Source organism: Nannobrachium achirus (assembly GCF_963921795.1).
Source record: "Nannobrachium achirus genome assembly, chromosome: 8".
NCBI classification, from domain to species: domain Eukaryota; kingdom Metazoa; phylum Chordata; class Actinopteri; order Myctophiformes; family Myctophidae; genus Nannobrachium; species Nannobrachium achirus.
Genome location: NC_137817.1, coordinates 2,433,916 through 2,447,838, shown reverse-complemented (window position 1 = coordinate 2,447,838; position 13,923 = coordinate 2,433,916). Strand labels below are relative to the sequence as shown.

At 46.2% G+C, this 13,923-nt stretch overlaps 1 protein-coding gene across 1 annotated transcript in view; it reads left to right on the top strand.

Moving 5' to 3' along the window:
• LOC308290384 (myelin protein zero-like protein 2) overlaps positions 1-7,630 on the top strand; it is a 66,715-nt gene extending 59,085 nt beyond the window's left edge. The window contains exons 3-5 of the mRNA XM_080732191.1: positions 1,187-1,397; positions 2,922-3,096; positions 7,168-7,630. Of these exons, the coding sequence (XP_080588317.1) occupies positions 1,187-1,397; positions 2,922-3,096; positions 7,168-7,324 (543 nt within the window). The 3' untranslated portion in view covers positions 7,325-7,630. The remainder of the gene's footprint in view (positions 1-1,186; positions 1,398-2,921; positions 3,097-7,167) is intronic.
• The last annotated feature ends 6,293 nt before the right edge of the window (positions 7,631-13,923 follow it).

Sequence of the window (13,923 nt, the reverse complement as noted above, 5' to 3'; positions counted from 1 at the left end):
TATGGACTATAGTTATAGTCAGAACCACACACATACATTATGTGTATATGGACTATAGTTATAGTCAGAACCACACACATACATTATGTGTATATGGACTATAGTTATAGTCAGAACCACACACATACATTATGTGTATATGGACTATAGTTATAGTCAGAACCACACACATACATTATGTGTATATGGACTATAGTTATAGTCAGAACCACACACATACATTATGTGTATATGGACTATAGTTATAGTCAGAACCAGACACATACATTATGTGTATATGGACTATAGTTATAGTCAGAACCAGACACATACAGTATGTATATGGACTATAGTTATAGTCAGAACCACACACATACATTATGTGTCTATGGACTATAGTTTTAGTCAGAACCACACACATACAGTATGTCTGCAGTATATGGGTTTGCTGCTCTTTTTTGGGACCTTCCCGGTTAGGTCTGGTTATATGGAGGAAACGTAAGCAGAACTTGGTCCCGGAACTTCACCGGTTCTTGAAAGTTCTTGGTTCTGGTTTAGTTCTGGTTCTAGTTCTGGTTTGGCCCTGTAGAGCAGGGGTGGGCAACTTTTATGATGGAGAGGGCCACTATATTCTCACAACTCACTCCAGAGGGCCACAGTGCATACACAGTCAAAATGTGCAAAAATAGCCCATCTACAAGCTCAAAACACGTCGCAATGTGACGCGTTTTGAGCTTGTATATCTGCTATTTTCTTTGCTATTTTTGGAGCTGTGTGCAGCTCCCTATACGTGGCTGTGTGGGTCTGTGTGTGTGTGTGTGTGTCTGTCTGTGTGTATGTAGCCTGACTTCGGCGCGTAACTAGTGCCGCACCATTTACGCCACTCGCGCAATATATACATCAAAATGTGCGGCTCGGCCGGGAATGGTGTTCTATTACCTTTCGTTCCGATCCGCCTTACCATGCCGACGTAATCGGCAAAAAACGACGCTTAATTGTCCCCATTGACTTATAATGGGACAATGCAAGAAATCACTTTCAAGTATTTTTCTCTCGTAAACCATAGGAGCTACAGTTTCAAACCTCGGAGAGGAGATTCATAATGTTCTTCATGGTTCCTCTAGATGTTCTCCAGATAATAACCATGTTCTTCATGGTTCCTCTAGATGTTCTCCAGATAATAACCATGTTCTTCATGGTTCTTCAGGTGTTCTTCTACCAGGACAAGCCCTACCCGCCCCCAGACGGCCGCTTCAGGAAGCGTGTGCTGTGGGCCGGTGACATCATGGGCCGAGACGCCTCCATCATCGTGCGGGAGGTGAAGTTCACGTACAACGGGACCTTCAGCTGTCAGATCAAGAACCCGCCCGACGTGCACGGCAACGCCGGCGAGATCCGCCTGCGAGTCGTCACCACAGGTCAGAGGTCACAGGTCACAACTTTATCACAGCTGCTTTTTTTGTTTTTTTTCGTTTGTTTTTTTTCGCACTGATTCTTGACTTTGCACTATTAGGTTGTGTTGGTAGTTTCTGAGTATTCTGCTTTGTTTAACAATATCAGTGAGATACTTGTTGCACTAACTAGCATTGACTGTTACGGTCTCTTTTTGTAAGACACTTTATGTATATATATTATTCACCCCCTCTATTGATGCACCTTCTCTTTATTGGTACTGTACTGCTCTTTTTTTCCTCTTATCTATCTTCTTTTTTTTTCTTACTTCTCTGTAACTTTGTAAATAACTGTATACTGCTATGCTACAACTGGACAACTGAATTTCCCCCTTGGGATAATAAAGGTATCTATCTATCAGGTGCGACCACAGTTTTCCCGGTGAACCTGAGCGCAACGGTGGGGGCGCGGAAATGTGGGGAACACATACCACTGACGATGATGGAGAGGGTATATAGCTTTAGGCCTATGTATTGAGAGGAACTCTTGCCGATTTCAGAAGAGACTCATCGCCAATTGCAAGATATGCGATGTTTCATAACTTATATAATCATAAACATTCTATATTTATAAGGTCAAGTATTATACTTAATAATCGGGACTAATTAAGAACCATTATCATAGTTATAATAGGCCTACATTTACAGTAGTTTAGGCATTTTGGTTTGATAAGGTTGTGGGCAGAACAATTTGACCTTGTTTGTTATTTGACTAGTATTTTTACTTTAATTATAATTAAAGACACTTCATAGTGAATTAGTGATTATAATAAATAGCCTATGTCATGATTGCTAGATCAGATTGTGTTTATAATATAACGCCGGCGTGCCTCCGTCATCTCCACCGAAAACAAGCGCTCCCCCCTTATTCCATTGTCGAAACCGGGATGCTGTTTTGATTCACGCCTGTCAGGGACGTGCTGGGCCCCTGATTCAGCCCGGGAAAAAGAGTTGGAGAGGCCCTCATTGCGCGATATAGAGAGAGATCTCTCTATAGCGCTGCTGCTACTCAAAGATTTGTTACAAAGTGACAAGCCAGTGGGCCAATTACATGAGTTATATTTTGTCGTTGTCGGGTGGAAACCTTGTATGTCCAAAACCGTTTGTTTTGTATTTAGCATTTAAATTAGTGAAAACAGCTGATCTACAAGCACACAACGCCTCGCGGTGCGAGGCGTTGTGTGCTTGTAGATCTGCTGTTTTCACTACTTTTGTGCGACGGCCTTGTATGATGAAGCAGGGCTTTGCTTTGCGAAAAAATTTACACATTTGAAACTTGGAGATACAAGGTTTCTGCCCAACAGTGATGATATACATCGTTGGCCGCCCAGCCCCCAAAATGGAACGAAGGCCGACATTTTATTTAATTTTTTTTCCTAATGGCCGGCCTGGACCGGCCGGGAATGAACCGGCCGTTCGGGAGTTGTCCCGCTTTTCCCAATGACCAGCACGTCCCTGACGCCTGTCTGTGTGTCTCTCTCTCTCCTGCAGCCTCCTTCTCAGAGCTGCTCATCCTGGCCCTGGCCATCGGAGCAGCCATCGCCCTGGTGGTCATCCTGCTGGTCATCATCCTGTCCTGTAGGAAGTGCAGGAAGAACCGCCAGCGTGAGGAGGTGACCGGCGAGGAGGAGGCGCCGCGCCGCGAGAGGAAAGACCCCACCGCCTGGTAAGAGGGGGGGTCCAACCCACCGCCCGCACGACCACCTGACCGCCCGCCCGCCCGACCGGGAGGAGGAGGAGGAGGAACTTGTTGATTTTTTTCTCTCATACGAACTTTGGAAAATGTTTCCCGGGGGGAATGGATGGGGTCTGGATCGTTGGGGTGTCGTTCTGTTGTTGTTCTGGTGTTTTGTTGAGCCTTTCACACGTGTAGCACCAAACAGGAGAACGTACGTTTATCGTGGGTTGATTTAGCGATTCGTTATAGCGCAAATGACAAATGTTACGATGAGCTACATAAAACCTAATTCTCATCAAAGCCTTAAAGTCTTAAAGTCTAGACATCGTCCCTGTTACGCGACCACGGTTTTCCCGGTGAACCTAAGCACAACGGGTGGGGGCCGATGGGCAAGGAGGGTGGCGAGCTTATGAGAAACAACTAAAATAATACCTTAAAACCTGGCGAAAACAGTCGTGTGCATTAGCACAAGATGACATTAAAGGAAATCATTAAAGGGAAAACATTAAATTAACTTCTGAAAAGGCTTCTAGGCCTACACTAGCCTACTAGTAAAACTAGTGGAACCACGATCTTGCCACACGTGAATAATTGTGGTTGTAAACAATAACACAGACAATATAAATCCTTAGTCTAATAATGGGAAGAAAGTTATCATCATGGCCCCAAATAACTTAAATATCTTGCAATTGGTGACTGAGTCTCTTACGAAATCGGCAAGAGTGCCTCTCAATACATAAAGCAACCTCTCCATCATGGGCAATAGTCAGTGGTGTGTGTTCCCCACACTCCCACGCCCCCACCGTTGCCCTCAGGTTCACCGGGAAAACCGCGGTCGCCCCTGTTACAGTGCATGTGTGAAAGGCCCCATATTCTCTCCCCCCCCCTGCCCCCCCTCCATGCCTTAGACTGGGGGTCCGCCGGGGGCTTGTTTTGTTGGGTGGGGCCCCCCCCAGCTATGGGACACACTTGGGCTCTGAAGTGCTCTTTTGCTATTGGATGCTTCACTTCCCTGACTCCTCCTCCTCCACAAAACTGGACCAATCACTGGGCAGCTGTTGTTTTTTTTTTCTTCTTTTTAACAGAACAGAATTTGAAAACACAAATAATTAAGTGCCTTAATTGTGTGTAGAATTTAAGCCAGACTAATGGAACATATTGTATTATATTATTAGTCATTTCTGAGGCCACTAAAACACTTTTTATTTCCGGAGAGAAAACAACTTGTGTTTTTTCTTTCAAAACACATTTCTTGTATAAAGTAGAAGTATTGACATAGAACAGTTGTTTACTTAGTTAGTGTCCTACTAATCCATTTCAGACTCGTATGAGCAACGTTGCTTGATCAGTTTTCTACCACTTTTTGTGGTCACATGTTCAGCTACTGGATTCTGATTGGCTTAAAACAGTGGTAAATCAGTCAACAACCTTGAGTTGGCTCATGGACCCCGCCCACTGTTGTGTTGCAGTTGATTGTAACTAAATAACCTTGCAAGTTACGACTGTGTTTTCTTTCATTTATAATATGGTAGAAAAGCAATTTACCATTCGAGGGTCGTGGGTTGTTTCAGGGTTGTTTGGCACTCGGCTTCGCCTCGAAACAGTGGTAAATCAGCCAACAACCCACTCCCATGGTAAATGGCTTACATTTCACCTAAACCATAGGACCCAGCAGGGGTTTTCTCAAAACGCTTTCATCTCAAGGAACACCCATAACTCTGAGAGTGTACAAATGGAACCCAATGGGCCTGCAAGGGTCCATTGGGTTCCATTTGTACACTCTCAGAGTTATAGACCTGTAAGGGTCCTTTTGGAACTCCCCACTTTGAACCACTGGAATAAGCAACCATCCATTTCTCCTCTTCCTGCTGTGTTTGTCATTTTACCTTTAAAGGCAGGGCAACAGATCATTTGAAATGCTGGCTGTTCAAACAATGTGAAAACAACAACATCATCACTTATGTGTTATAACTTGGCATTCATTCTCTCAAACAATAAATAATATGTTTAACACATGTTTGAACAGCCAGGTCTGCTCCTGTTAAACTCACTCACTCTCACCTCTAAACAAACATCACTTGACTTTTATATCATCCATCTTTTATATCATCCATATACGTTGGATTTAATCTGCTAAAGTCCCTGTAAACAAATACAAGGACGCTTACTGCACATCATCAACATGACATTTAATTGAAGGTTTTACAATAGAGAGCATTGTAAATAAGTCAGGTTTTAAATGGTAGACATTTACACCATGTTCACTTATAGGCCATTACTGTACCAAGTACAGGCAGTACAGTGTGCATCTACTGTAACAGCCTCCTCCAGTGTGAGGGTTCTCAAACCCTGAACTTCTAATTTGAAGTCATTTCCATATAATGATATGAAAAAAGAAACTTGATATCCCCCACCGCCCTTAGATAAAGACTATTGTAAATATCCAGATATCTGTGGCTCTACCTTTCAGGTAAAATGCTATTAAAGTGTATTTGCTGTACACTGTGTGAACCTCTAAGCCAGTGTTTCTCAACCTTTTTTCTGCATGGGCACACTTTCCATGTCCCAAGAATCCATGGTCACACCAACATAATACGGGGGTGTAAATATCGTCACTGTCGGGAAGAAACCTTGTGTTTTGTACGTTTCTTCGCAAAGTAAAGCCCTGCTTCATCATACAAGGCTGTCGCACAACAGTAGTGAAAACAGCAGATCTACAAGCACACAACGCCTCGCACCGCGAGGCGTTGTGTGCTTGTAGATCGGCTGTTTTCACTAGTTTAAATCATTTTTTTTAAATGATAAATACAATACTGGCTTTCAAGCAGTTTCAAGGGGCACACTTGACCCTTCTCAGGGGCACACCAAAGGTCCCCAGGCACAGTGGTTGAGAAACACTGCCCTAAGCACTTATCAAAGCTTCCCCGTGGTCCATGGTTGTATGATGAACACCGTCGGATGTTCATCTCTGAGGATACATCACTGGATTGTTGTTTTTGTTTTGTTTTTCCTTGAGGAGATTCCATGGTGTTATTTTTAATTTTATTATTATTATTATTTTTTTGTCTGACTTATAATGTGATTTGCTGGAGAAATGTACTCAAGACTGCTGCCTTAATGATCAAAACAAGAACCAGCACACTGATTTTAAAACAGTCATTTCATATGCAAACCTTCAAATGCCCAGGGGCGCAGATCCCAGGGGGGATGGAGGGTACACGTCCCCCCCCACCCAACTCCAGAAAAAACCTTTTTTCTAATGTAATTTAAAATATTTGAGGATAACAAAACGACTTGAGAAAAAGTCCTTGATTATCTCCCCCCAAATCCCCCAAGTTGTAATGAGATCTGCGCCCCTTGTCATCAGCCTGTGGTCTATCATCGCGCTGGGTCACTCATTTCAATGGGTCACATTGTACCGTGTGACAGCGTCTCTGTTTTAAAACGGCGTGCTGTGCTAATCGTGTGTGTGTGTGTGTGTGTGTGTGTACATCTTTGCTTTCCCCATGGGTCTGGTGGGACGTCTCTGCTTCTCTGGTGGGTTTTCAGATCTGTCCGTCCGTTAACTGCAGGGTTGCTTCGGCTGTTTAGCTTTAGATTGCAGATAGGCTGAGATCACCGCCTCTCCCGATCAAAACGCAAATCTCTTAAATTAAAAGTCGCCATCTTGACTTGTCTTCTTGCTTTACCGGAGTTGGTCAGACATCAAACCAAGACAAATTTAACGAGCAAAGGGAATAATTACCCCCCCCCCCTTCCCTCCCCCTCCCTCACCCCCACCCCCCAACTCAATCCCTCAGAGGCAGATCGCGATCAAAGATGGCTTCTCTTTAAGATCCAGTTTCCTCTCATCTTTGGTGTGAATCCTGACCGTCTCTGCTGCCGTCTCTGATAAGCTACGATAACGTCGTAGCACACGAAGATGGCTGCAAGCTCACAACGCGCTGCACGGCGACGCATTGTGAGCTTGTAGATCATCTATTTTTGTTATTGATTTAATGATGAAAGCGATTACTTCTTCCATTAACTGTTGCCACCTCCCCCCCCCCCCCCCCCCAGCCACCCAGCCAGGGCGGTGCACCTGTACATGTCCCAGACATCCATAGAGATTGACAGTTCAGACGGAATGATCTCGGACCCCAGCACCGGAGACCCCAGCTCCGAGGAGGAGGAGGGGCCCAGCTCGGACGACGAGGCAGGCGGAGACTCGGACTGAAGACCGTGCGGGAGGCGGAGTCATAGTCTGAGGACGAGACGGGCGGAGTCATAGTCTGAAGACCATAATCATAGTCTGATGACTGGCGACTCAAGAGTCTCAGGCTCACGTTTACGCAGCAACAGACAATGCCAAAGTGCCGTTGTTGCGTTCTCACCTTTTTTTATATTTCTGCGTTTACACAGAGACGGTAACGGCGATTGCGAGCGCTGTAGTGTGCATGCCGGGTGGCTAGGTGGCGGTGTGAGCCGCCGTGATGTCACGCGTCTTGGATCAGCGAGGACATGAATGGCTCGTCTGGGACTAAGTGGACCCCCCCTCCCCCCCTGCATTGTGAAGCCTATATCAATGGTTTCCATTACGTTAAGACTGTTTAATTCAGGCCCTTTGTTCAGGAGGAGCTGCCAACCCTGAGTTCCTTGTTAACCCAGAACTTAGACAAAAAAAAATCTAAAATAGCGTAAATAGCCAATCTACCAGCTCACACTGAGCTAGTGACGTTTTTTTTTTTAATTATTATTATTGTTATTATTGGTTTTCTTTTTTACATGGGATTCTGTTCATAACAGGGAGTAGAAAAACATCAATTAAAAGATGATACGTTTTTGATGTCCTGCGTTTTGAGTGGAAGGAGAATCCTCTTTTCTTTTAATCTTTTAAAGAACAAAGCCCTGGGAGACGAGCAGTGCCCCCCCCCCCCCCCTCCAGAATAGATGTGATGAGCAGAGCAGACTAGTCTTACTGCAGGACTCTGCCGCTCCGCTCCAACACAGCCATGAAAGGCCTGCTTTTGACTCCTGATTGAAGTAGAAGTGCTGTGTGAAGAAGTGCCCTCTGCCACAGCGTCAATGCATGCTCTCATAACCAACCGTCTGCTGCTGCTCCCACCATGGATCTGACACAAGCACTGGTCTGGCCATGCCTCAGGACGTACTGTCATATCCTACTGGCTCACCTGCCCAGTGAGGAGCCCCCACCGGGAGGACATACTGTTGTTTCCTACTTAACTCACCTCACCCAGTGAGGAGCCCCCACCGGGAGGACTTACTGTTGTATCCTACTGGCTCACCTGCCCAGTGAGGAGCCCCCACCGGGAGGACGTACTGTCATATCCTACTGGCTCACCTGCCCAGTGAGGAGCCCCCACCGGGAGGACGTACTGTCATATCCTACTGGCTCACCTGCCAGTGAGGAGCCCCCACCGGGAGGACGTACTGTCATATCCTACTGGCTCACCTGCCAGTGAGGAGCCCCCACCAGGAGGACGTACTGTCATATCCTACTGGCTCACCTGCCCAGTGAGGAGCCCCCACCAGGAGGACGTACTGTCATATCCTACTGGCTCACCTGCCAGTGAGGAGCCCCCACTGGGAGGACGTACTGTTGTATCCTACTGGCTCACCTGCCAGTGAGGAGCCCCCACCGGGAGGACGTACTGTTGTATCCTACTGACTCACCCTGCCAGTGAGGAGCCCCCACCGGGAGGATGTAGCAAGCCTCTCTATACTATTGGCTGCCACAAACAACAACAATAAGCAAGGGGGCCAGAATGGAGCCAAATTCCAATACTCACATTTCTGCCTTTGGATTAAATCGCTGCCGTCTGTTTATGGACATGATTATAAAGCTGGTGGTATTTTTAAGCCCCGTACCGCAAGACCTCACCGTACTATAGTAGGCTATATCAAGTCAACAAGATGGTCACGTATTTCAGCAGGTCACCAATTTCACCGTAACGTCGCCAGGGCCGGAGGGAGGCAGAAATGTGAGTGTTGGAGTTTGTCAAGGGCAACGCAAAAAAAAAAAAAAAAACAAGTGTGACAATATCAGTGATACAGACAGTCACAATGCAACTATTGTGATAATAACGTGTCCTTGGACAGCTAGGCTACCGTGCAGCAGTCATGTGTTGGCCTTGACAAGAAGCAGCACAGTAAAATAAAAGTCTTTGTGTTCGTTTATTACATTGTTGTTACAAGACAACTGTGTGTGTGTGTGTGCGTGTGTGCGTGTGTGCGTGTGTGCGTGTGTGCGTGTGCGTGTGTGCGTGTGTTGGGATGAAGAACACACACACACATCTCCACACTTCCATGTTATCTTTAGCACAGCGTGAAGGACGAAACGAACGGCGATTAGAGCGAAGGAGCAACACCCAGCTGTGTGTGGGAGTTACTGACGGAGGAACGTTTAACTGTCAGATCTGAAAACCCGTTGATTCGCTGAGACTCAAACACACCTACTAACACAGGGGTCTTCAACAGGGGTCCGGGACCCCTAGGGGGTCCTCAGAGTTACTACAGGGGGTCCTCCAAATATCATTTTTTTTTTTTTTATATAACAGCTTGAACCCTATAGTGTCCATATTCGGAGAACTTAATAGCAGATCTACAAGCTGTGAGCTTGTAGATTGGCTATTTTCGGCAAAGAGTTTTGGTGTAGCTATGGGGAAAAAGAGCAGACTAAGTACAGAGTGAAAGGTCAAGTTTATTAAGTATTGACGGTTCAAGTAGTTAAATATCTGATAACACAAATTGACATGAATCCAAAATACACTGATGATTGTGCTGTCAAACAATGAAACTATATGGAATCTATGAACAGGTTGTGGGGGTCCCTGCTTCATCTCTCCCTCAGCTAAGGGGTCCTTGGCCTGAAAACGTTGAAGACCCCTGAACTAACACATCCATGTCCTTATTGTTTCTTTTCCTCTCTGCAGAGAGAGTTATGTTTCTTTGTTTTTGTGAGATTGAGCGATCTTATTTTTGTATGATTTTTTTTGTTTGTTGCTGTTTTTGTTTTTGTTTTCATGCGAGAAGTATTTCATCCTGTCTTTTCAAAGGATAAAGTGTTGCGATGTTGTTTGTTATAGAAGTTTTATAAGAAGATTTTATAATAAAATCACTTTTGAATGAGAGTCGTCCTGTCTCTGTGTCGCTGAATGAGAGCCGTCCTGTCTCTGTGTCGCTGAATGAGAGCCGTCCTGTCTCTGTGTCGCTGAATGAGAGCCGTCCTGTCTCTGTGTCTACAGAATGAGAGCCATCCTGTCTCTGTGTCGCTGAATGAGAGCCGTCCTGTCTCTGTGTCGCTGAATGAGAGCCGTCCTGTCTCTGTGTCTACAGAATGAGAGCCGTCCTGTCTCTGTGTCGCTGAATGAGAGCCATCCTGTCTCTGTGTCGCTGAATGAGAGCCATCCTGTCTCTGTGTCGCTGAATGAGAGCCGTCCTGTCTCTGTGTCGCTGAATGAGAGCCGTCCTGTCTCTGTGTCGCTGAATGAGAGCCATCCTGTCTCTGTGTCGCTGAATGAGAGCCGTCCTGTCTCTGTGTCGCTGAATGAGAGCCATCCTGTCTCTGTGTCGCTGAATGAGAGCCATCCTGTCTCTGTGTCGCTGAATGAGAGCCATCCTGTCTCTGTGTCGCTGAATGAGAGCCGTCCTGTCTCTGTGTCGCTGAATGAGAGCCGTCCTGTCTCTGTGTCGCTGAATGAGAGCCGTCCTGTCTCTGTCGCTGAATGAGAGCCGTCCTGTCTCTGTGTCTACAGAATGAGAGCCGTCCTGTCTCTGTGTCGCTGAATGAGAGCCATCCTGTCTCTGTGTCGCTGAATGAGAGCCGTCCTGTCTCTGTGTCGCTGAATGAGAGCCATCCTGTCTCTGTGTCGCTGAATGAGAGCCATCCTGTCTCTGTGTCGCTGAATGAGAGCCGTCCTGTCTCTGTGTCGCTGAATGAGAGCCATCCTGTCTCTGTGTCGGTGTCTACAGAATGAGAGCCATCCTGTCTCTGTGTCGCTGAATGAGAGCCGTCCTGTCTCTGTGTCGCTGAATGAGAGCCGTCCTGTCTCTGTGTCGCTGAATGAGAGCCGTCCTGTCTCTGTGTCGCTGAATGAGAGCCGTCCTGTCTCTGTGTCGGTGTCTACAGAGAGCATGAGAGCAGAGAGCAGAGAGAGAATGAGAGCCGTCCTGTCTCTGTGTCGCTGAATGAGAGCCGTCCTGTCTCTGTGTCGCTGAATGAGAGCCATCCTGTCTCTGTGTCGCTGAATGAGAGCCATCCTGTCTCTGTGTCGCTGAATGAGAGCCGTCCTGTCTCTGTGTCGCTGAATGAGAGCCGTCCTGTCTCTGTGTCGCTGAATGAGAGCCATCCTGTCTCTGTGTCGCTGAATGAGAGCCATCCTGTCTCTGTGTCGCTGAATGAGAGCCATCCTGTCTCTGTGTCGCTGAATGAGAGCCGTCCTGTCTCTGTGTCGCTGAATGAGAGCCGTCCTGTCTCTGTGTCGCTGAATGAGAGCCGTCCTGTCTCTGTGTCGCTGAATGAGAGCCGTCCTGTCTCTGTGTCGCTGAATGAGAGCCATCCTGTCTCTGTGTCGCTGAATGAGAGCCGTCCTGTCTCTGTGTCGCTGAATGAGAGCCATCCTGTCTCTGTGTCGCTGAATGAGAGCCATCCTGTCTCTGTGTCGCTGAATGAGAGCCGTCCTGTCTCTGTGTCGCTGAATGAGAGCCGTCCTGTCTCTGTGTCGCTGAATGAGAGCCATCCTGTCTCTGTGTCGCTGAATGAGAGCCGTCCTGTCTCTGTGTCGCTGAATGAGAGCCGTCCTGTCTCTGTGTCGCTGAATGAGAGCCATCCTGTCTCTGTGTCTACAGAATGAGAGCCGTCCTGTCTCTGTGTCGCTGAATGAGAGCCATCCTGTCTCTGTGTCGCTGAATGAGAGCCGTCCTGTCTCTGTGTCGCTGAATGAGAGCCGTCCTGTCTCTGTGTCGCTGAATGAGAGCCATCCTGTCTCTGTGTCGCTGAATGAGAGCCGTCCTGTCTCTGTGTCGCTGAATGAGAGCCATCCTGTCTCTGTGTCGCTGAATGAGAGCCGTCCTGTCTCTGTGTCGCTGAATGAGAGCCATCCTGTCTCTGTGTCGCTGAATGAGAGCCGTCCTGTCTCTGTGTCGCTGAATGAGAGCCATCCTGTCTCTGTGTCGCTGAATGAGAGCCGTCCTGTCTCTGTGTCGGTGTCTACAGACGTCATCTTAATTATCTGATCTCCGCCGGTCATGAATGAATGACTTTATTTCATGAAAAAAACATTAAACATTTACATTTCTTTGGGTGAAGGATAGCAGTTAAACATTGAAGCTAGCATCTGTCTAAACAACATGCTAAAAATACAATTAAATAAAAAGTCTTTGGTTTGACCTGGCTGGGATCTGAATGCCCAACCTCCCAGTCTCAGACACATGGTTACATGAAAGAAATAATTCAACTTGTAATTTTTCTGGAATAAAGATTGGATTAAATTGAATTGAATTACACCCAGCTGACACCATTCACCTGAAGTCATCCAGTCATCTGAGTGAACGGCTGATCTGAGTGAACGGCTGATCTGAGTGAACGGCTGATCTGAGTGAACGGCTGATCTGAGTGAACGGCTGATCTGAGTGAACGGCTGTGACCAGACCTTTGGCACCTCCGTGTTTAGTTCTCTGTGGGGGCAGCAACCAGCAGGTGTTTAGTTCTCTGTGGGGGCAGCAACCAGCAGCCAGTGGAGGGAGCGGAGCAGGGGGAGACATGGATTACTTTACGGTATCTTACATGTCATATAATACCGTATGTAAATATTAGGGCTGTCAAATGATTAAAATTTTTAACCAGATTAATCACAGCTCAAAAATTAATTAATCATGATTAATCACGAATCGAACTATGTCCAAAATATGCCATTTCTTTATGTATATTGTTGCGGTAATGGCAAGCTAAAGGCAAAGATACATTTATCATACAATATGTAGGCCTATATATATGTTTATTGTCATTATTGTTATTATTATTACTATTTATGCATTTTTTTTTACCTTACCATTTATTGTGTAGCAATAGCAAATATTTATACAATAGGCCTATGGGCTACGTCTAAAACACTGGCTTATACATGACTTTTCAGGCTGTGACCCCCCAAAATAATCATATTTGAACTGGGGACCCCCCCACCCCCCACCCCACACACACACACACACACACCCTGACGAGCACTTGGAATAGGCTCTATGCATATACGGCATTTTGTTCTACTTCCGGGTGTCTTTCGACTTCCTTCACAGGTGTTACTGATGATACTAATTAAGGCTCTGTTTGATTTATTGCACAGTGGTTCTTTAATTTCAAGGACCCCCATAACTCTGTACAAATGGAATCAACTGGACCCTTTGCTTCCATTTGTACACTCTCAGTGTTACACACCTATATGGGGACATTTGGAACCCACTCAAGGACACTTTGAGACCCACTGGTGTAGCAGAGTGTTTCCAGTGAGCCAACATGCACAATATTAGCACCCTGACTCTGTTTTGACCAGAATGGAACAGACCCTTCATTAGTATCATCGGTAACACCTGTGAAGGAAGTCGAAAGACACCCGGAAGTAGAACAAAATGGCGTATATGCATAGAGCCTATTGTAGGAGTTGGCATTACATTAGCAGTGGCAGCGCTATAGGCTACAGTAAGACAGTGTTCCACCGCCGGTCATTCTGCTTTTGGATTAATTGCGTTAAATATTTTAACGCAATTAATAAAACAATTGAATTACCGCAGTTAACGCGATAATTTTGACACCTTTAGTAAATA